This window comes from Phacochoerus africanus, chromosome 12 (assembly GCF_016906955.1).
Source record: "Phacochoerus africanus isolate WHEZ1 chromosome 12, ROS_Pafr_v1, whole genome shotgun sequence".
In the NCBI taxonomy this organism is placed as follows: Eukaryota; Metazoa; Chordata; class Mammalia; order Artiodactyla; family Suidae; genus Phacochoerus; species Phacochoerus africanus.
This window is the reverse complement of record NC_062555.1, coordinates 16,939,145-16,962,661: the sequence shown is the minus strand read 5'-3', so window position 1 is coordinate 16,962,661 and position 23,517 is coordinate 16,939,145. Positions and strand designations below refer to the sequence as shown.

Here is a 23,517-nt window from a genome sequence, read left to right as displayed (position 1 = left end):
CCTGAGACTCTCTGAATGCACTCAGATCCCTTACCAGAGGCAGAGGGTTTCCCAGATGCCTCAGGTGGCCACCGAGGACGAGGTGGCGGCCCATCCACTGACCCTGAAGAAAGAAACAACAGTCCTTGCGTGAATTTTTCAGAATAAGCCAATTATGGACAAGTCAGGGTTCAACTCTACCTAGAATGCAAAATTTAAAATGGGTCTCCCAACATATATGAGGAGCAATCACTTATAATTTATGCACAAACTTAGAGAACTAAAATAAGAACTATCTTGGATTGAAAGACCAACAATACAACCTACATGTCAATAGCACCAGTCAGGTGCTTCTTCAGGCTAGAGGCTGGATACAATTATACAGGCTGGTTTTTTTAAGTTTATATGTAATCTGACCTCCCTGTCTTATCAAGTATTACAAATATATTTATGATTAGAAAGAGACTTAGAGTGGAGTTCCTGCCATGGCTCAGAGGGTTAAGAACCCGACTAGTATCCATGAGGAAGCAGGTTTGATCCCTGGCCTCACTCAGTGGGTTAACGATCTGGCATTGCTGTGAGCTCCGGTGTGGGTTGCAGATGCTACTCGGATCCAGTGTTGCTGTGGCTGTGCCACAGGCTGGCAGTTGCAGCTCTGATTCCACCCCTAGCCAGGGAACTTCCATATGCCGTGAGTGTGGCAGAAAGAGAGAGAGAGGGGGGAAGGAAAGAAGGAGAAAGAAATAGATTTACATAGCATTTCATATTGTGGTAATGAAAAGTAGATATACACTGCAAAAATTCTAGGTTTTAAGGCTACTTTTATAATATTTAAGAGAGGAATGCCACAGAAATTTAAGCATAAAGGCTCTAAAGCAAAAATCTAAAAAGAAACAAAAATAATGAAATTATCTACTTACTATACATAAACGTTTATATATTTGTTTACATAGACATTTCTATATAATAAATAGCAAGTGGTACAATAACAAATGCCTTGTTCTAAAGCAGCTCTTACAGGAGACTACTCATCTACCAAGAAAATGAAGAAATCTCCTCTTTACTGGACAGAGCCAAATTCTACAGCAGCATTCGCAAAGAGAAAGAAGGCTGGGGCGGGCGGGCTGCCCGGAAGCCCTGCTCACCGAAGTCGCTTCGGGGCATCTCTCTTCGACTGAGCGTGGCCGACAGAGGCCTTGCCGGCGGGTCTGCTGTCAGCGGCGGGGAGCACTCGCCACCGCTCACGGGAGATGGGCCAAAAGAGCCGTTCTGGCTCAGGGGACCTGAGGACAACGGCGAACCACTTTAATCAATCTCTTTTTTCTTTAAGGAATTCTGGGGTTATTTCGAGGGCATCATAAACATTGTACATACATTACGGAGATAAAAAGTACTTTCAACACATTTTTCACGAAAAAGTAAGTTGCTGTCCCTTAAAAGCATCCCCTACCTCTCCGAGGAGGGTTCTGGGTGTTGGGTCTTCCTGGCATTGGTTTCACAATCACAGGTTCTTCCTGCAGCATTGCCATCTTTTGGGTTAGTTCCAATAATCTTGAATACAGAGAAAGAATGGACTTGAAATGGAAAGTTAATTCCTTATTAGATACCCACAAAGCGCCGTCTTGGAAAGCCTAAAGCACCCTGAACCTTTCGTTTCAAACCCGCATACCTGTGTCTCAGGTTGGCAGCTTCCCTTCGCTCTTCAGCCATCGCTCTTTCTGCAGCTCGAGCTTTGAGCTATTGGAGAAAAACAATATCCAAAATAAATAGTGGGAGATGATGCACAAACTAAAGAAAGGAAGAAAAATAATAATCTTACCCAGTTGTCGTGAGCTTTCTTCTCATGAGTAGCGATCTGCAAAAGGTAACACATCAACAAGCACGTTCAGGGAACCACTGTCACGTCTAGGGAAAAACTGCCACCACACTAATCAGCAGTGGAGAGGCAGGAGGCCTGCCGCTGCAGGCGGGGCAGTTGTTACCTGGTTTTTAAATGAGCGCTCTGTCTTCTGTAACTCATCCTCCATTTCTTCAATTCTCCGCCTAAGAATTAAACTTGTTTTTATCATTTAAGGCACAATGGAATAAAATTTTAAACAATCTAACCCTGTCCCCTTTAACGACTGTACCCTTTGAGCCTTCATCCATACATATGAAAACATTTTACGTGGTTATCATGAGTCCAAAGTGATCAAAACCAATACTAGAGAAGCGCCGTCTTTATTATGGAACAGCTGGAGATTCTGGTCGATACCCTGTAGTTTCCTGAACTGTGCTTCGATATGTTCTCGAACAATCCTGCTGTAAAGAGCTTTCTCCGTGAAGCTTGTTCTTCCTCTAATTATCCACCCAAAATTTCTCGGAGCTCTGACTCCTGGGTCCATCAAAGGGCATGGTCATTTTCATGGCTTTTAAATACACACCAGAGAGCAAACTGCCTTCAGCAATGTAGAAAAGCCCCCGTAACAGCTGGCACGGACCAAGTCCCCCTAGTCTTGCCAGTATTGGGTGTAAGGAAATTTTTGTTCCTTTAACATTTTTTTCTGTGGTAACTTACAATTTTATTTCATCTCATTAATTAAATGTTTGACCATTATTTCTGTTTCTGTGCTAACCTGTTCTACACAGTGTAAAAACAGTTTAAAGGCCATGGACACCCTCCTTAGAAGCCGAACTCACTTGTAAGTTTTTACTTCCTCTGCTGCCAAAAGCACCTTTTCATCTGCAGCTGACAGCCGCTGCTCTCGATCTTGCCGCTCAAACTCTTCTTGACTCAGTTTCCTAAGATGAAAGCACTTGTCAGAAGGAAGTGTTTCTCGGCCCAGCAGTCGACGTGAACGCCGCTGCTAGCTGCCATCCTCACGCAAACGCACGGACATGTGACCAAAGTCACGCGAAGAAGTTAATCCTGCCATTTAGAGATAAAAACCAAACTCGGGGCTTTCGGCAAATCACCTTCCTTTTCTCCTCGTAACTCTCTGCTCACCAGTAAATGGAAAAAATGCTCTGTGTTCCTTATATTTGAAACAATGGAAGCTCATTTTACTTCACGGCGGAAAGCCAGGGCTGATCAACCTAACAGCATTAAGCTCATGAGGATAAAGCAGGCAATAATTATTGCTCTTATTTCTACCATGGAAAGACCTGTAATTACTTCCCTTAAAACACCCCCAAAGCCTCTTAGAAGTTGCCTTTTAATTGTGCAGTTAACTATCAAACACTTCCACATTTCCTTTTTTTGTCTTTTTAGGGCTGCACCCGTGGCATACGGAGGTTGCCAGGCTAGGGGGCCAATCAGACCTGTAGCTGCCAGCCTGCACCACAGCTGAACCTACTAAATGAGGCCAGGGATCGAACCTGCATCCTCATGGATGGTAGTCAGGTTCGCTTCCACTGAGCCACGATGGGAACCCCCACTTCCACGTTTCAGGTATGGAAAGCCTGCTACCTATTTCAATGGAATTGTGATCAAGGAAAGATAAAAATCTTAGAATTGGCAATGTCTATGGATTAAGGATTCGGTGTTGCTGTGAGCTGTGGTGTAGCTCACAGACATGACTCGGCTCTGGCGTTGCTGTGGCTCCTGGTGTAGGCAGGTGGCTACAGCTCCAATTGGACCCCCTAGCATGGGAGCCTCCATATGCTGTGAGTGTGGACCTAAAAAGACCAAAAAAAAAGAAAAAGTGTAAGACTGAAACATAGTAAATGAAATTCGGAACTCAATGAATGATTTCAGTAGCAGATTTGATAACTGAAGTGAGATTTCAGCAGTCTGGAAGATGGGTCAGAAATAAAACCACCCAGAATGAAGCAAATACAAATAAGAGTGTAGGAGACAGAGGGGAAATAATAATAATAATAATGATAAAGATTTAAATAGAATCTCAGAAGAAGAAAGGAGGAGGCAGAATCAATATATGGAGAAAGACCCAAAAATTCAGGAGCTGCTGATGGCCCCACACAGCACAGAATATGCAGAGACAGGGAGACAGAAGGGAAGAGAAGAGAAAGAGACAAAAACACCCACCTGGGCCCCGCCTAATAAAACCCCTAATAAAAGCCCAAAAAGAATGATTAATGACAGCAAAAAGCAGAGTGAGAATAGGGAAAATAAGAGGGATACTGGCTTCCCTAAAGTATATCTCAAACCAGAAGGTGACTCTTGAAAGTACCTGAATTAAATAACCACAAAAACCCCAGAGCTGCCCAAAGATCCATAAACAAAGAAGTCAGGAGTTTCCGTCGTGGCTCAGTGGTTAAGGAATCCGACTAGGAACCATGAGGTTTTGGGTTCGATCCCTGGCCTTGCTCAGTGGGTTAAGGATCTGGCATTGCCGTGAGCTGTGGTGTAGGTTGCAGACGAGGCTCAGGTCCCACGTTGCTATGGTTCTGGCGTAGGCCGGTGGCTACAGCTCCGATTCGACCCCTAGCCTGGGAACCTCCATATGCTGCGGGAGCGGCCCAAGAAATGGCAAAAAGACATAAACAAAGAAGTCAAAACAAAGACACTTTCACACAAAGATAAACTGATCAAATGTGTCAGTGAAGGATATTCTTCAAGAAGAACGGAGGGGATCCCAACCGGAAGCAAGACGGAAGGTGCGGGGGGAGAATGAAGACACACAGGAGCTACAGGCAGAGCACGGAGGAACTGCCGCTCCTGCCCAAACGCCACGATGAAGCTCGCAGAGGAAGTGAGCCACAGGAATGGTCTGGTCTCCCCGCACATAGGAGAGTTACGTCTGCCCTCTCCTGCAATAATAGCATTATATTTGAAAACCCATGTACACGCCTTAGCTACAGACCGCTTTCCTGCAAACATATGCTTTACTGTCTGAGCTTCAGTGGGTCCCAAGAGTAACACTCAGGATCCCTGACCACAGATCAGCTAATAAAGCTAAATGTGACACAGAGACATGAAGTGAGTAAATGCTGTTGGAAAAATAGTGCCAAGGGACTGCTTGACACAGGGTTGCCACAGACTTTCAATTTGTAAAAAGCGCAGGATCTGCAGGCTCAATAAAGCTAAGGGCAACAAGATGAGGCTCAAATCTGTGCGCCCATGAAATGAACACCGGCTGGAACACGCTCTGGTAGGCAATTAAGTTTAAGTATTTAGAGAGTGAAAATGCACATGCATCTAAGCAAGGAGGGAGTTAAAACCCAGAAAGTGGTAAGTCTATTAACTGAGTAAGTCCAGGATGCATATGCTGTCGTCTTTAGGATAATTATGTGAAGACAAGTAAAGCTACTAGCAACTACCAAGCCCAACCAGGGGAAAAGCAGAATTACTAGAAACATCCACACAACCCAAAAGACAGGAAGAAGGAAGAGAAAAAGGAACACAGAAGAGGCCATCAATCAGTAGGCAAATATCAATATGCAGATTTATATGTGTAGGAATTACAGCGTAAGGAAAAATGAGTACTCACCTATTTAGGTCACACCTCACCCGAGGACAGGTTTCAAGGAACATAAACATTTGAGTGGGCAGGAGACTGCCAGGTGGAAATGACGTAAGAGGACATTTTTCCTGCAGAAGGAGCAGCGTCCATAAGAGCGGCAGGAAGGAGCTGCAGTCAGATCAGGCTGCAGGTCAGGCGGCATCAGTGGGAGCCGCAGGCAGCGCACCTGGAGTGACAGCGGCACAGCTGGGGCACGGCGCCCCACACGCCTGCCGAAGAGTCCAAAATTGACCCTGAAGGGCATGGAGCCTCTTTGACAGACTTTAACCACACGATGCTATAAAAGGACTCATGTTTTAGAAAGTTCGCTCTAGCATCTGCAGAGTTTGGAAGAGGAGGTACAAGAAAGAGAAACGGCAGAGGTGGTGCATCAAAGGCTGGCAGAAAGACGATTACAGTGGCTCTGGGGATGGAGGTCAGAGTGTGCCCTGAGGGGGTGACGGAGTGGATGGAGGAGGGACTGAGTAAAATAACACCACACTGACAATCAGAAAGAACAACGATGTCGCTTAGGTAATTCAGACGATGGCTGGTGGCCGAGAAGCGGCTCTTCAAAAAATAATCAATAGAGATGAGAAATACGTCTCTGAAGCCAGCAGGATATTCAGAGCCGGCCTGAATGAAAATTGGAAAATCTAAACTGATTTCTTGGCGAGCAAAGAATGAGAGAGAAAGTTAGTGCTATGGTTTTAAAGTTTAAAGACATCTAGCAATAACAACCTAAACATGTGAAGATGATTAGATTTGCTTATTAGAAAAATAAGCCTTCTCACAGGCTGCGGTAAATGCCAAAGAGTGAAGTACAGGAGCAAACAGACAGCAACTGCCACCAACACCCTATTTTAGAGAATTCAGGTATTTCCATGGAGAAGAAAATTTAAAACAAGTACAAAAGTACATCTTTCAAGGAGTTCCCTTTGTGGCTCAGTGGAAATGAATCTGAGCATCCATGAGGACACAGGTTCAACCCCTGGCCTTGCTCAGTGGGTTAAGGATCCAGTGTTGCTGTGAGTTTCGGCACAGAAGCCAGACACGGCTCGGATCCCGAGTTGCTGTGGCTGTGGTGTAGACTGGCACCAAAGCTCCGATTAGACCCCTAGCCTGGGAACTTCCGTATGCCACAGATACAGCCCTAAAAAGACCAAAAAAAAAAGTACACCTTTCAAAAGATAAGCTCCACATCTGAGATGTGTATTTCAAAAGATTAATAGCCCACCAGATAGACATTTCTATATTCAGTTTTTTTTTTTGTTTTTTTTTTGCCATTTCTTGGGCCGCTCCTGCAGCATATGGAGGTCCCCAGGCTAGGGGTCGAATCGGAGCTGTAGCCACCAGCCTACACCAGAGCCACAGCAACACAGGATCCGAGCCGTGTCTGCAACCTACACCACAGCTCACAGCAACGCCAGATCGTTAACCCACTGAGCAAGGGCAGGGACCGAACCTGCAACCTCATGGTTCCTAGTCGGATTCGTTAACCACTGCACCACGATGGGAACTCCGACATTTCTATATTCAAAACTCCCACAATTACATAATGTTTAGCCTGAATATTTGGAAGCCCCAAAGTTATGATACTGTCAATAACTAAATACTCCTTTTGAAGCAGTTATTCTACAAAAATCATGCCACACAAATCACTAGGGATTTTTAAAGGCCATATTAAGAACTAGTAGAACAAATACAAATCAGAATGATGTCACCGACAAGAACAGAAGAAAAGTGGTCTGAGTTGCGGGCCGAGAAGGGTGTGGCTCGTTCAGAGCAGCATCTCTTAGCACCTGTAACCACTACCCAATAAATCACAGGCAACCATTTCTGACAACTGGTTATAATGGGAAAAAAGTGCAACTTACAGGAAAGACGGTAGAAAGGAAGAAAGACAAATCTATACTCCCAGATGGAACAAACTATAAACAATTCTTTAAAAAGGCGAAATTATCCACAGCAGTGCACATATTTATAGTTAGGTGACAATACTGTTAACGACGAACCAAGACAATCTTACTTTTGCAGAGCCATCTCCTTCTGCTGATAGAGCTCATTCAGGATCTCCACTTTCTGCCTCAGTGTTTTGCACTCCTCTTCTAGCGTGGCTTTGCTCGCCTGCAGTGAACCGCAATCCTCTTCTAATTTCTTCACTTGGTCTGTAAGGGATAAAACAGCTGGGCTTTGTGTGTGTGCACAAGAGCTTGAGAACCTGGGGAGGGCTGAGAAACGTGGGAACAGGAGGCCAGTCTGCATCTTTCCCAAGGCAACCTACCTTCCAGCGTACATTTAGCGGACATCGAGGCTCTAAGTTTACATTGTAAAAGTTTTAGATCCTCTTCGACTACCGATATTGCAGTTTGTGTCTAAAAATTGCAGAAGAGAGAAGCATTCTTAAAAGTGAGGCACACTGGAGTTCCCGTCGTGGCGCAGTGGTTAACGAATCCGACTAGGAACCATGAGGTTGCAGGTTCGGTCCCTGCCCTTGCTCAGTGGGTTAACGGTCCGGCATTGCCGTGAGCTGTGGTGTAGGTCGCAGACGCGGCTCAGATCCCACATTGCTGTGGCTCTGGCGTAGGCCGGTGGCTACAACTCCGATTCGACCCCTAGCCTGGGAACCTCCATATGCCGCGGGAGCGGCCCAAGAAATAGCAACAACAACAACAACAAAAAGTGAGGCACAGTAAGAATTTACAGACACTTAAGGTTCTCTACAAAAAGGATTATACCCGAGAAACGTCCATCATCTGCTTAATCTGACTTTTCATCTTCTCAGTCCGGTCACCTAGAAAACAAAAGCATTCCATTGCTGTCTCTTCCCTTGCTCTGTAACTCTATTTTCTTGATTTCCCCACACTAAACAATTATCATGTTCAAATATTCAAAGAAAAAACTAACCAAAAGAACAGACTGGGCTGTTGGTACGAGAATTGCCAACTGAGGTTGAGAACAATGAATTCCCAGTTTCTACAATAAAAACATTATCCCTGCTGTTCCTGAGCAGAAGGGCTATGCCCTGTAAAGCTCCTTCTCTCTCATCTACCTGTCCCAAGTCAAACAGCTTCTTTGCAAAGACTCACTGCTCTGCTCGCCCGCATGTGCTCCCAGGAGTGGCTCACTACCCCAACCCTGTGCGCCATCTCCTCCCGGGGACACGACACCTAGAAACACGTCCCTCCCAGGTAAACTCGTTACTTTCAGCCTCCACTCTCACCGCTTACTGAGCTTATGCCCCACCCCTCGGTCCTGTTCAAACTGGCTGTGGGCCCTAAAAGCACAGCCACAGAGAGGCTGAGCATGACGTGGAGAAACACGTTTCTTCCACTGAAGAGCGCTCAGGGGGTGGCGGCATCGGCTCCAGCGCACGCCCCTCGCTCTGGGCGCAATGGAAAAGGCACGTCGGTGTTCCCGGTGTGCCTCCTGCCGCACCATAACCCATCAAGTCACCTCTGCCCGCCACACAGCGGATGTGGTCATTTGGCCCTCCACATCCCCGAGAGACTGGTTCCAGGACCCCCACCCCCACCCCCACAGGACACCCCAATCCATGGATGCTTGAGTCCCCCAGACAGAATGGCACAGCATCTGCATAGGACGCACACACACCCGCCCGTATCCTTCATCTCTGGGCCACTTGTAATACCTTAAACAAATGTAAATCTATGCAAACAGCTTGTCAGCAAGCATCAAACCCAAGGTTTCCTTTTGGGGACTTTCTGGAGTTTTTTGTGTTTGATCTGCAGCTGGCTGAATCTGCAGATGTGAACCCCAGATTTAGAGGCCGACTGTAGAGATTTAGCAACAGGCACTTACAGCTCTACCCCTAAGAGGAAATTCGGTCAGCTGAAAAAAGCACCAGGGTTCTTAAAGACAAAGAGGCAAAAAGGGGTCCAGTCTCCTGAACCCAATCTTACCTCCCGCTTCTCCATTGGCTAATTCATCGGATTCATTTCCTCCTTGGTTCTGACCCTCAGATTCAGACTCACAGTCTAAGCAGTTCAACTGCGTAATGCAATTAGTCAAAGCCTAGAAAAGAAGCAATAGGATGTTAGAGCTTCTCCATTTCAATTAAGTAGATTCCATAACAATTTGTGAGAATTAAGCATGCATTCAAGAGAATGAACTCACGTTAACATTATCATCTTTGTGAGTAAGAGCTACTTCCAAATCTTGCTGCGCCCTCTCAAATGATCTGATTTGTTCACTGAGCTCGGCATGTGCCTTACTCCAGTCTTTGATTTCTTCCTGCAGCTGAAAAGTTAAAGCACACGAATTTCCTGAGGTTACGGCTTTTGCACTGGAGGCATTAGGAATGAGACCTCGAGCTGGGAGCCACACTCCCCTCTGGCCCCACACTCCGGGCTGTGGCCTTGGCTAAGGGAGAGGGGAAAGGGGCTCCAACCCTCAGAAGTTCAGGGACAACATAAAAGCTGTCAAGGATGTTGATCTTTCAGAACACTGCAGCCAGGTGGAATAATTCACTTCTAGTAGGAACGGAAGGACACAGCTCACTGCCCACCACATCCAGACCCCAGATCATGTAACCTGGCCTTGGTCAGAGAAGCAGTAACTGCCCAAGGGAGGGTACTCGAGAACCAAGTCTCTGGTCTAAGAAGCAAATCCATCACCCCCCCTGAGGCTATACAAGTTAACTGGCTGGTGCTGGGTGAGACAAGGACCAGACATTCCGCAAGCTACAGGGAACCGCAGAGCAGAACAGAAAACCCAGGGCAGAGGGCAAACGCGCACGGGTACTCGACTTGGGGAGCACAGTATAAGCTCTGCCCCGCTAAAAACAGAGCCCTGCACACAGACTTCATTTTCTTAAAAACATCTGAGCAAAGATAATTAGGAGGTAATGATTTCTGGTTTTCTAGTTTACATAACCTACGATGTTAACTTTCTCTACCTGCTCTTTCTTCTTTTTAAGTCTTGCATTTTCTTCCTGAACCCGATGGCATTCAGACTTCACCTTTTCTTCACTGAGTTTAGCTTCATTGAGGGCAATTTGAACCTAATGCAAAACACTCCTATTAGTGCAGTAATTCCAAGGAAAACACAAAAAATTACATTTTCCAATGTGATATCATACGGTTTCATTTCCATTTTCTAGACATAGCAAATGTTTACTCCTCAACAAAACAAAGACATCATATTAACATCTTGCAGGAACTGTAGAGAGCTTTACCTCTGAAAATTCTGAAGCATTCACTGAAATAACATCCTTTAACTTCTCAATAGACTTCTTGTTTTCTGATATCTGACAGGGGGAGAAAGGACACAAACACGTGTGAGGATTTCAGCAGGAACACTAGGATACAGGATAAAAAGAAGCAACATGAACAGAGCACATCCCAGCACCGCCTAGATATCAGGCAGAAGCAGATGATCCAGTTGTGGCCTAGAGAGAAAAGTCAACAATGTAAAAGACATGAGGAAAGAGAACAAAGACAAATATTTCATACCATCCACAACTTTCCTAGTTATGAGATAATGTGGTATTTGACCAGACCAAAAGAACAAAGCAAAAAAATGAAAAAAAAAAAAAAAAAGCAAGTAAACCAGATCAAAACAATGATTTTCCCTAGTGGTACAGAAAAAAATCCCAAGATCACTTATTCTCTTGCTAAATTAAACACGGCTGGACTGGGGGGGGGGGGGACCCAAACCTCACATACAAAATTCCCCAAATTTATGCAGATGGTCTGCCTTGCCAAGAAGATGGAGCAAAGCCCTTCACTCTGCAACTGCAGACTGTGCACAGGCCCTTCCCTCCAGAGTGCAGTGTGGAAAGCATGAAAGGGTGACTTTACGGCAGAGAAACCTGGCAAACACAACCTCAGCTGGGCCATCAAGCCCAACTGGAGATGCAGTATACGGGAACCCATCCTACCACCTTTGCCACTTTCAGGTGATTAGGAAACTGTTCTGGCATTTAAAATTTATTTTCAGAAAACAACCATGCAACGTAAATCAAAACAAAGTGCCAAGACACTCAAAGGAGCAACTATTTCTTAGTTGCTCTTCATCATGTTTTGGAGAGCAGAGCCAAGCAATAAGAAAATTACCTAGGACTGAGGACAAAAATACTTTCCAGGCCCATACAAATAATTACCTGGAGTACTGGCATTGAAAATTCTACAGAAATGCATAGAAGTAGGTTCAACTTCCCTGACTCACAGTATCAGTCTAGTTACAGCATGGGCAAATGCAGAGTTCAACTCAGCCAACCCACAAAATAGTTCAAAAGCCAAATTACAGTAAAAGACACAACAGCAAAACTCTTACCAAGTCCTGATTCTTGGCATTCTGTTCTCGCTCAGATTCTAACAGAGCACGCAAACTTTTAGCTGTGTCACCCAGAGTTTCATTAGTTTCTTCCAGATTCTTGATTTTATCCTACAAAAAAAAGTACTGATAATAACTATTCATTATTTTTCTTTTATTTTTAGAACGTAACCTCAAAAAGAGAAGGGATTTTTACCTTAAATTTAACTGCTTCATCAGAGAGAATCATGTTTTGTTTCTTGGTTTCTTGAACATGCTTCTTTGATTCCTTGATCTATATGTAATAAAGCATCCAGAATTTAGAAATACAAATTATAATGCTATCAAAACTTATCTCCAAGTAGGAGATTCCTCAGAGAAGAAAGCAGTACTTTACACGTGACGACTGCTCTTATCTTTGGATGGTTTGTGGGACATAATGAGATCTTAAAATATGATTTAAAAATACCATAATAACTGAATTATACAAAAGGAGGAAATAATTCAAGTTTGTAACCATGGGGAAAAAGCTAAAAGAATAATTAATACCTTCTGTTCGTAACTTGACAATTTTTGTACAAGTTCTGCGTTTTCTTTCATAATATTCTTCAACTTCTCAGAAATTTGCTGTTCAGTAACTAAAAAGGGGGAAATCCATAAAATTATCATGATCACTAAAAAATGAATGACCCAATGTATTAGCAGCAAGGCCACGCTATCTGGGACCAAGATGGAAATGAACTTAGCATAATGATTATGCCTTTAAACAGCAATCTATGGTTCATAGAAATTAGGCTGTAAAAATATTAAAATTTAAGAAACATACAATAAGAACCCTTATTTCAATGAAATTCCAATTTAAATTTATTTCAAAGATAGGAAATACCTGAGTAAAATGCTTTAGCTTTGCTATTGTTCCCTTCATGACTGCCTTGCTTAGAAATGTGATCACTTCAAATATGTCATTTGTCAACAGAAAGGACAGAAAATGCAAGCATCCTGACTTCTGTCTCTGTTCCTCAAACGATCCACTTACATAAATATGCACTGTATTGAACAAGCAGGAACATTGTTCCCAGGGAACGAACTACATCAATATCAACATTCAAAGTCAATCTGCCGGAACCCCGTCCTCTCCCTGCTCCCACAACGTGTTCCGCCTCAGGAGCTATTAAGTCAGTCAGACGCTGGAAGTCACTGCATCCACCTTCAGCTCACAGAAAACTCCTATCAAATGCCAACACCGAGAGAAGGGGACAAGTAACAAAATAAGCCTGAAGACTTACCTTGATATACTCTATTCTTTACCTAAAAGAGAGACATAAAATTAAACTTGATGTCAAGACATCTTATTAATGAAAATATTATAGTTCCTAACCCAAAAGTCAAATCATAACCAAATGAAAATGTAATGATGGTTTGATGATACAGATCCATAAGATTAAAACATACAAAAAGCCTAAAAAGCCTTTCAAATTTAATTTATAGTGATACTTCATTTATAGTTTCTGATAGATAAAAGTACTAAGGTAAATACCTTATTTTTGCAACTAAGGATATGTTCATGTATCTTTAAAATGAGCACCGATCTTACTAAATGGGTACTTAACTTCCATAATAGGAAGGGATTATTACATATTTGAAAGCTGCTAAGAGAGCAGATCTTAAAAATTCTCATCACAAGGGGAAAAAAAAATCTTATAACTATGTATGGTGACAGCTGTTAATTAGACTCATTGTGGCAATCATTTTGCAATATATACAGATATCTAATCATTAATTTGTACACTTAACACTAAGATGTTATTTGTCAAAAATTTTAAAAATGAAATGGAATAATATTTTCATATTAAACACTAATGCTTCATTTATCCAAAATCATTTATTTAAAAATCTCAAACAGCCAGAATAAGATCTAGAAACAGTGATAACTGAAAAATACTTAAAGGAAACAAAATTAAAAGCATATCATCACACTCAGGTATACCTCTTTCATCAGAAAACATCTACAAAATCCTATTCAAAGTCGGTTACTGGCCGAATTCAGAAATCTAGTGAACCAGATCTTTTGCTTTTCCCAAGCCCCTAAAAATAGCAGTCACAAATCTAAAAGGGAAAAAAAGACTGCTAGAGGAAAATGCACATGCAACAAGAGAAATAACAGCTAACATTGTCTAAATCATCTCCTAGAGACAGCACTGAACTACAGGATAATAAAACCCAAGCCACACTCGAGTTTTTAAAAAGTGTTACAAACGCTTTGTAACCCAGCACTTATTTCCCTTGTCAAATGTGAAAGCAGTGATGTGATGCTCAGATCAGTCTGCAAATCATCCATGATATCACAAATTATCACTGTATCTAACACTGTTTTTAATGATGCTGTTACAGGAAAATGCATTCAGCATTCCAACATGGAAATAAATGACAACTTCTCTTATGTCACAGCCTTGCTTAATAAGAGAGGAAGCTTCCTTTATCCTCCTTTCACCCAAATCAACAGGCAAGAGAAAGCGGGAAGAAGCGAGAAGCATCAATGAGCACAGGGAGCGAGGGTGCAAATGCGGAGACTGTGGGCAGAAGGAGTCAGAACACAAAGCCAATGTGACCTTGCAAAAAGCTAAACTGGGCGGATTTGTGAGACGGGAGAAACAAGACTGGGAAACTGAAAGCACTTCTGCAGAATTCCCATTGTGGCTCGCAGGTTAAGAACCCAACATAGAGTCCATCCATGAGGATGTGCGTTTGATCCCTGGCCTTGCTCAGGGGTGCGGCTATTGCCGAGTCCATAAAAAGGAAATATTTTTGACTTTCCCCCTTTTGTTCACACTTTCTATTCTTTCCCCTTCCATCTGAGGAAAATCTCCATGAGGTTTAAAGGAGGCTTCACAAGAATCCAGGCAAAAAGACCTTTTTTTTAAGGGACTTTATAATCACTTGTTTGAGGAGAGAAAGCTTTAATAACAACGTCTGATCCAATTAAGAAATTAGTATACTCAAATTTTAGAAAGATACGCATCCTGTACTTTTGGCCACTTTAACTGCTAAGTTTCAACTGAAACTGAAAGCTTGTCATCTGCAAAGCTCACCTACAAAGAATAACTCCCCCTCCAATTACGTTAGAAGACAACGAGACAAACCGTAAGTCTGTATACGTATTAAGAACACATACATGTATAAGCATCAAAGACCAATTGTGCACAGGAAGACTCTAAGGAATAAAAATTTGGGAGACTACTTAAGCTGTATTTTCAAATAGAAAGGTATTTTCTGAATACATCAGCACATGATCAAATTCGAAAATATATTTTTAATATATATATAAGATATATATTAGTAAAATGACTAAAAAATTACCTCTTTTCCTACTAAGTATTTTTCCCATTTGCAGCATTTTTTTTCTGTGTATCTATGTGTTTATATAACATACGCTCCAAAGTCTCGGTTTCTGCTTCCTTCCACTTAACATTGAGCTGTGAGCATTTTCTGTGCCCCAATGTCTTTGCCCCAATACATACATTTTAAGAGCTGCCTAATATCTCATTATTTGACTTTAGCATACTAATTAACTCCCTTACTATGGCTCATTTAGGTTCTGTTTTCACTCTAACAAATACTATTCCATTTTTAACACCCAGTACAAATCTTTAATGCATGATTGCTAATTTCTTTTGGATAGATTACTAGACATGGTATTACACTCCATAAAAGGACATGAACATTTTTAAAGCTTCTGATCTATAAATTGAAGTTTTCTCATTGAGATTATACCCATGTTGTCTTTTCACCTAAGTCTTTACCAACAGAGATTACACTGAATTATTTTCCAATATGTTAGCTTGGATTATAAATGTTAATTTGTATTCAAGTTGGTAACTAAAAAAGAAACAAAACAGCTAGTGATTATAAAATGTTCCTGTATGTATCGGTCTAAAGGTACAAGATAATTTAATTTACTCACAACAAGAATGGTTCTCCAGAAGAAAATGGCAAATGAAACAATTCCTAAAAAGGCAGTGATAAGTACAGGCTTCCACGGTAGTCCGTAAAAATCAGGCCCAGGCTGAACATCATCAGGCAGGGTAGCAACCAGCTGAAAGAGAGATATCAGAAATAGTGGGAAACCTGCAAGAAATTTACAACCAGCCATCACTGAGACTCATCCACAGAAGTCGATCTATCGCCATCAGTAACTAGGCCCTCAAACTTCTTCAGAAGTTTCCATGGCTTCAATAAACAGAGAATAAGGCTTCATATTTCTTGTTCGACCTAAAGTATTTTTAAACATTATAAACTTTGTCTTTAAGGTGAGCATATACTTCCATTTTGTAACAGGCCCCACCACATCCTGTCGTCCAACGCACGACTAGAATCCCTCTGGGTCACACGTTCCTTTTAGTTGATTTTTATGCCTCAATGGGGCCACGTAAAACAAAACAAAAAAAAAAATGAAAACACGGTATAGACACTTTATGGCTGCAAATAAAACTAAAGTGATAATGAACAACACAGTTTCCCTCTAAGACGTGACGTCTTGTTTGTTTGTACTTACATAAAAACAAATGGTGAGAAAGTTCCAACAGTTCCTGATAACTGGTCTAGGCAGACCGCTCTGAATTTAACCGTCTCCTATAAACTCTGTTTTGATTTTAAGCGTTTCCTCGAGGACAGGGCATTAAACACCTGTCTTGCTTCTACACTGTTTTCACTGCCTCTACAAGTTAACCAGCATACTGGCCCATCCCCCAACGGTGCTGAGGGCCAAGTGAAAAGAACCCGTAGGGATGTGAAGCTCGCTTGATTCGATCATGACTGTGTATCAGAAAGCAACACGATACCCGGCACATCCTAAGTACTCAAAAAAAAAAAGAACATGCGACAAGACCTTCTCACATACACACCCCGCCGCCACCATCTCCTACACAGCACCGCAACGTCCTGCCCGCCCGGGGCCTGACACTCCATCTCTCCCTCGCCCCGCCAGTCAGAGCGCCACTCCGCTCAGAACCCGTCCACCCGCTGCCAGCGTTAGGATAGTGGGGACCGTCACCTCCAGAAGCTTGGCTATGAGGGCTGCGTAGAGCACCGACAGGGGTCCCAGCAGCTCCGGGTCCCCCGGGGAAGAGGTGACAGAAGGCACAGTGGCAGGTACTGAGTCCATCGTGAAGGGGCAGCGGAGCGGAGGTGACGCTTCCCCGGGGGACGGCACCGGACCCTCTCAGTCACCGTTTCCTTCTTCGGAAAGAACCCGGCTCGGGGGCGGAACCTGACAGTGAACTTCGTCTTCCCCAGCCGCGGGCACTTTCGCTGTGCGCGGCCAGTAATACGCGTCATCAGACGCGGTCCTCGGGCGGAAGTGCTCGCGCCGATGGGGGCGGGCCCGCGGCGGGAGAAACCAATGGTCGAGCGGGGGGCGGGGCTAAGAGATCCGCGCGGAAGAAACCATGTAGGAGGCAAAGACGAAGGGACTCGCCCGCGGCGGGAACTGGGAGCGAAGGCCCGACTCCACGGGCCCGGGAGCTTCGAGGAGAATGGGGCGAGGGCTGGGGAAGGGAGGAAGGCAGGCCGTGCACGCCTGCCCAGGGCTGGGCCCTTTTGTCACCAGGTGCTGAGACCCCAGGCACCTGCCCTAAATGCCCGGCCGGGAGAAGCCGCTCGCGCGCCCTCTACAGAACCACCCTCAATCTTGGCCACCGTCCCCTAGGCCAGGTTCCTTCTCTGCCCTCTCCAGGCCCCTGCTTACTTTCCCCCTTCCAGATGGCCACATCGCCCCACATTATTCTCGTGTCCCTTTAAAAAGTAATTCTAAGGAGTCTTGTCATTACCACACCTGTGCCAATGAGCTCGGTTCTGGGAAAAAGGCAAGGAATTGTCTGGAAATTGCGTTCTAAAAGTGGGAGAGACTAAGGATGTTCAACCTGGGGGGAAAAACGATGTTTGCAGGTCTTTAAATGTATATTTTCAAGTTAAATAAATTGAGAAGAACAATCAAGCAGGGAAGCCTGAAAAAGAGCAAAGGGGTCAGGGGAGGTTAAAGCAAGCTTTAATTAAAACAGTATGATGCTTGGAGTTCCCGTCGTGGCGCAGTGGTTAACGAATCCGACTAGGAACCATGAGGTTGCGGGTTCGGTCCCTGCCCTTGCTCAGTGGGTTAACGATCCGGCATTGCCCTGAACTGTGGTGTAGGTTGCAGACGCGGCTCGGATCCTGTGTTGCTGTGGCTCTGGCATAGGCCGGTGGCTACAGCTCCGATTCAACCCCTAGCCTAGGAACCTCCATATGCCGCGAGAGCGGCCCAAAAAAAAGGGCAAAAAGACAAAAAACAAACAAACAAAAAACAGTATGATGCTGGCTGAAGAACACATACAGACCACGGAAAAGAATAGAAAACTTAGAACTAGGAGCTCCCGCTGTGGCTCAGCAGTTAACGAACCCAGCTAAAATCCATGAGGACGCGGGTTGAATCCCTGGCCTTGCTCAGGGGTTACGGATCTGGCCTTGCTGTGAGCTGTGGTGTGGGTCACAGATGGGGCTCTGATCCCGGGTTGCTGTGGCTGTGGCGTAGGCCAGCAGCTGCAGCACCCATTCGACCCCTAGCCTGGGAACCTCCATATGCTGCGAGTGCAGCCCTAAAAAGAAAGACCAAAAAAAAAAAAAAAAGGAAAGAAAGAAAACTACATTGAATTAAAAAAAAAAAAATTAGAACTAGACCCAATTGCACTGGCAATTTAGCATACGCAAGAGTCATTTGGGGGAAAAAGACTTTTTAATAAGTGTTATTGGCATAACTAGATAACCAAATGGAAAATGATAAAAATTGGATCTTTTTCTCACTGTTCACAAGGATAAATTCCAAATGGGTCAGAAACCTGAATGTAAAAAATGATAACAAGTTCTAGAAAAGACATGGATTATTTCCTGACATATTATGAGTGAGCAAAATCTTTATAGTTATGTCTCAGAATTCAAGGAAAAAGATTTGTAATCCTGATTACTTAGAAATAAACTCGTCCGGCCCTTGAATGCCAAAATATGAAACAATCAGAGTTTGACAATGTAAACCTGAAGATGAAATATGTGTAACATTACAAAGGGTTAATGTTCCTAAAAAATAAAGAACTGTACAAATAGAGAAGAAAATGGCCAGCAAACCAATGGAAAAATGGGCTGAAAAAAAAAAAAAAAAAAGGATAGTCCTCAGGCAAAGTAGAAACAGCTAGTAAACGTAGGAAAACATGGTCTAACTTCTCATAATCAGAAATACGAATTAAACCCACACCATTAATTTCTCACTTATATTGGCAAGATCCAAACAACGGACAACATACCCTCTTAGAGGATGCCAGGCAATGGGTAAGCTCACACATTGCTGACCATTATCAAAATAATCTAGCCCCTATGAATGAGAATTTGGCAATCTCCCCCCAAATCACCTGTGTAATCATCTACTGACACACAATTCCACTTCTAAAGATCTACCTCAAAGGTGCTACAAATGTAACAACACATGTTGGGAAGACAATACACAAAAAAGCATGTTATGCCAGCATTACTTATAATACAAAAGAGAGACTAACCCAACTGTCCATCAATAGAAGACTGGTTAAATGCACTACAGGAAGCAGTGGACCACTGAACAACACAGAGGTTAGGGTACAAACCCTCTGCACAGTCAAAAACCCCTGTATAATTTACAGTAAACGGGCCTTCATCCGAGATTCCCAGGTATCCTCCTTCAGCATCCAAGGACTTAACCAAATCAGCCTTTCTTTATGTGGATAATCCACGATTTATATACTTACCTGCTGACGGGAAGTTGGGTTTTTTCCAGTTTTTGATTTATAGACTGAGCTGCTGTGAGTTGCATTGTGATACAGAAGGCCTTTTATGGGTGTAATATTTATTTTCTTTTGGGTAAATGCTTAGCAGAGAGATGGCTGGTTCACTTGACAGCTGTACATCTGCCTTTTTAAGAAATTCACAAACGGCGTTCTGAGGTGTCTGTACCATTCTATAGCCCCCAAAGCAGAGTATGACAGTTCCAGTTGCTCCACATCTTCTCCAACACTTGGCCTTGTAATTTCAGTCATACCATTAAGTGTGTGAGGAGTACTCAGGGTGGTTTAAATTTGCATTTCCTTCATAATGAATGATGCTGAGCTTTTTTTTTTTTTTTTTCATGTGCTTATTTGCTGTCTACATATCTTTTTGGTGAACTGTTATTTTAGTGGGTTATTTGCTTTCTTATTAACGAGTTTTCAGAGTTCTTTATATATTCAAGATATAAGTCCTTTATCAGATGATGTGGTTAAGTTTAAGTAGTCTAGCATCCTCTTTTTTTTTTTTTTTTAGGGCCGCACTTGCAGCATTTGAAAGTTCCCAGACTAGAAGTCGAATCAGAGCTGCAGCTGCCAGCCTCCACCACAGCCACAGCCACAGCAATGCCAGATCCTTAACCCACTGAGCGAGGCCAGGGATCGAACCCAAATCCTGGTGGATCCTGGCCAGATTCATTACTGCCGAGCCATAATGGGAATTCCCTCTTGTTTTTTTTTTTTTTTTTTTTTTCCCTATTTGTCCCATCTGTTCTTTCTTCCCTTTTGCCCTTTATTCTGCCTTCTTTTGGATCAAGTCTTTTTAATGATTCTAAATTATCTCCTTTGTTGGTTTATCAGCTAACCCCTTGTTTGGTTATTTTAGTGGTTCCTGTAGAGCTTATACTATACATCTTTAGTTTACCACAGTCCTCCTTCCAGTGATTCTGTACTACTTCATGCTTGTAGAAGAATTTTCTGGGAGTTCCCATGTGGCGCAGTGCTTAACGAATCTGACTAGGAACCATGAGGTTGCGGGTTCGATCCCTGGCCTTTCTCAGTGGGTTGAGGATCCGGCGTTGCCGAGAGCTGTGGTGTAGGTTGCAGACGCGGCTCGGATTCCGCGTTGCTGTGGCTCTGGTATAGGCCGGTAGCTACAGCTCCGATTGGATCCCTAGCCTGGGAACCTCCATATGCCAAGGGAGCAGCCCTAGAAAAAGCAAAAAGGCAAAAAAAAAAAAAAAAGAAAAAAAGAAAGAATTTTCTAAGCGTTATTACCATTTCTCACTCTCCTGACCTTTATACTATTGTTGTCATACATTTTATTTTTTACATACTTTCTAGACCCCATAGTATATCGATAATCTTATCTCTAAACAGTAAATTAACTTTTAAAGATATTTAAATAATGAAATGATGGTTTATATATTTGCCCCCATGGCTACCAGTTCTGGCATTCTTCACCCCTTTGTGTAGCTCCATATTCCATCTGTTGTTATTTTCCTGGAGACTAAAGGTCTTCCTTTAACATTTCTTAGGGGGCATGTGTGCTGGTGAATTCTTTCAGCTTTTGTATGTTGGGGGAAAAAAATCTTCATTTAATCTTTGTTTTTGAAAACTATTTTGCAGGGTATGATATTGTAGATCGACGGTCTTTCTCTTCAAGTATAGTAAAAGATATTATTCTGCTGTAGTCTCCCATGCCTTGTTTCCAACAAGAAATCTGAGGTCACCCTTAATCTTAGTTCAAAATGTCTCTTTTCTCTGGCTGCTTTCATCATTTCTTTTGAGCAATTTGATTATGATATGCCTTGGGGTAGTTTTCTTCATGCTTTTTTATACTTGACTTTCATTGAAGTTCTTGGATCTGTGGCTTTAGAGTTTTCATAAATTTGGGGAAATTTTCACCCATTATTTCTTCAAAAAAATTTTTGACCGTCTTTTCTATCCTTCCTCCAAGGATTCCAGTTACACATTTGTTAGCCTCTTTGAAAGTGTCCCCACTGCTCACTGATGATGTTTTTTCATTTTCCTTGCGCCATCTTCCCTTATATGTTTCATTCTGGATAGCATCTATTGCTATGTCTTCAAGTTCACTAATCTTTTCATCTTCGGCGTCTACCTAGCATTAATCCCACCCAGTATATTTATCACCTCAGGCATTTCATCTCTAAAAGTTTGATTTTTTTTTAATATTTTTCACGTCTCTACTTTTTTAACATCTGAAATGTGGCAATAATAACTGTTTAATACCCTTGCTTAATTTGAACATCTGTAGTAATTCTTGGTTGGTTGCGATTGCCTGATATTCTTTTGACTGGGAGCCACACATTAGGAATAAATGTGAATTTTTTTATGTCTCTTTGACTAATCATGGGGCACCCAGAGTAAATGTTATCTGGGGGTATGTCTGTGTGTGTTCCCAGATGAGATGACGTAATTAAGCAGTAACGTAGAGCGCCTTCCCTGGTATGGATGGGCACCATCCGACCCACTGAGGGCCTGAATAAGAGGAAATGCGGAAGGGGACTTTGTGCCTGCCTTCTCGATTGCTTGAGCTGGAACGTCGGTCTTCTACTCCTGATGCTCCTGGGTCTCAGGCTCTCGGACCTGGACTAGAATCTCATCATTGGCTCCCCTGATTCTTAGGCCTTTGCACTTTGACTGATTACAATACCAGCTTTACTGGGACTTGAGCTTGCAGACTGTGGATTCTGGGAATTCAGAGCCTCCATGTGCACAGAAGTCCATTCCTTATAATAAATCTCTCTCTTTACACACACACACACACATATATAGATACATATAGAAATATACATATTTATTTTTCCCTATTGGTTCTGTTTCTCTGGAGGACCCTGACTAATAGAACACACATTTTTCCACAGTATGGAAAATTACTGGAAAACAGTTTGACCATTTTTGGGTCTTGCTTTTAAGATTTGTTAGGTGAGATGTGAGCAGCACCTACTCTGAGGGAAGATCCTTCTGAGTACTCCATGTGTTCCCTCTACACACTTAGAGGGCTTCTTTGACCTTGAACAGTTTTGTCTCATGCATGTGCTGCTCAGCACTCTGATGACTACTCAAAGGAGACCTTTCAAAGACCCCCAGGGCTCCCCATAGCTCTCCTCTCAGTCCTCTGCCCATGGCGTTTAACTGCTTTGCTGTCCCCGGACTTTCAGCTCTATCTTCTCAATGCCAGCTTCCTCCTTTCCCCGCAGCCTGGAAACGCTCTCAATGCAGTAGGATAGGATGTGACAGCGGCGGACCTCATTGCATTTGTCTCTTTCAGGAATCACTGTCCTTTGTTGCCTCATGACTTGAAAAATGTAATATCATGTATTTTGTCTGATTTTTTTTTTCTTTTCAGCTGTTTCAGTTTGGAAGGTAAAGCTGGTACCTATAGGTCTATCTTGGTGCAAAAATCATTTGCTCATTTTTTAATGGTGAGGTAGTAAAATTAATTTTTAAATTACCTCTAGAGGAGGGTATCAACAAGTTGGATGGAATTAGGCCAAAAGTTAGACATCTTTGAATAGATCTTATTTTATACATTGACTTTGGCTCTTACAAATATGTTAGGTAATTATAGAACAAAACAAAACAAAATCTTATAATGCAGTCCCTAAAAAGTAAAAGCAAAACTCAATTAACCTGTGTATCCACTTGGTGGCAGGACGACAGAAAGGCTTTGTTTTCAAGCATACCCTAGTGGGATACAGGTTATAGACAAAAAGAACTGCGAAAGATCCTTGCGATATTTTAGTAACATACTGTTGGCTGGAGTTGATATTGGTGGTTATGTGAATATTGTAAAATAAACGAATTAATTATGTCAGTGTCAGTGAATAATTATGTTGATGTCATTTCAAACAGGGGAGAAAGAAAACACAAGGTCAGATAAATGTGGTGAGGTGAAATTCCACTCGCATCCTGACTTCTGATTGGGAAGATCCATGTGGCATCATGATGAAGAGTCAAGTCAAAGATCCCTATGTATT

At 42.8% G+C, this 23,517-nt stretch overlaps 1 protein-coding gene across 6 annotated transcripts in view; it reads right to left on the bottom strand.

Annotated features, from left to right (window-relative positions):
- Nucleotides 1-23,517, bottom strand: part of MIA3 (MIA SH3 domain ER export factor 3) — a 50,230-nt gene that overhangs the window by 3,881 nt on the left and 22,832 nt on the right. For 4 of the 6 annotated variants that reach the window (XM_047755578.1, XM_047755575.1, XM_047755576.1 and 1 more), the window contains 19 exons: nucleotides 15,661-15,792; nucleotides 12,986-13,007; nucleotides 12,249-12,337; nucleotides 11,917-11,994; nucleotides 11,721-11,831; nucleotides 10,621-10,692; nucleotides 10,342-10,446; nucleotides 9,561-9,683; nucleotides 9,347-9,458; nucleotides 8,162-8,217; nucleotides 7,708-7,798; nucleotides 7,453-7,591; nucleotides 2,659-2,760; nucleotides 1,962-2,022; nucleotides 1,799-1,834; nucleotides 1,649-1,716; nucleotides 1,430-1,530; nucleotides 1,125-1,262; nucleotides 35-103 (listed from right to left, as the gene is read on the bottom strand). In XM_047755578.1, the coding sequence (XP_047611534.1) occupies nucleotides 35-103; nucleotides 1,125-1,262; nucleotides 1,430-1,530; nucleotides 1,649-1,716; nucleotides 1,799-1,834; nucleotides 1,962-2,022; nucleotides 2,659-2,760; nucleotides 7,453-7,591; nucleotides 7,708-7,798; nucleotides 8,162-8,217; nucleotides 9,347-9,458; nucleotides 9,561-9,683; nucleotides 10,342-10,446; nucleotides 10,621-10,692; nucleotides 11,721-11,831; nucleotides 11,917-11,994; nucleotides 12,249-12,337; nucleotides 12,986-13,007; nucleotides 15,661-15,792 (1,705 nt within the window). Of the gene's footprint in view, nucleotides 1-34; nucleotides 104-1,124; nucleotides 1,263-1,429; nucleotides 1,531-1,648; nucleotides 1,717-1,798; nucleotides 1,835-1,961; nucleotides 2,023-2,658; nucleotides 2,761-7,452; nucleotides 7,592-7,707; nucleotides 7,799-8,161; nucleotides 8,218-9,346; nucleotides 9,459-9,560; nucleotides 9,684-10,341; nucleotides 10,447-10,620; nucleotides 10,693-11,720; nucleotides 11,832-11,916; nucleotides 11,995-12,248; nucleotides 12,338-12,985; nucleotides 13,008-15,660; nucleotides 15,793-16,749; nucleotides 17,127-23,517 lie in introns of those variants that run through there. The other 2 variants (XM_047755579.1, XM_047755580.1) reach the window with 2 other exon arrangements.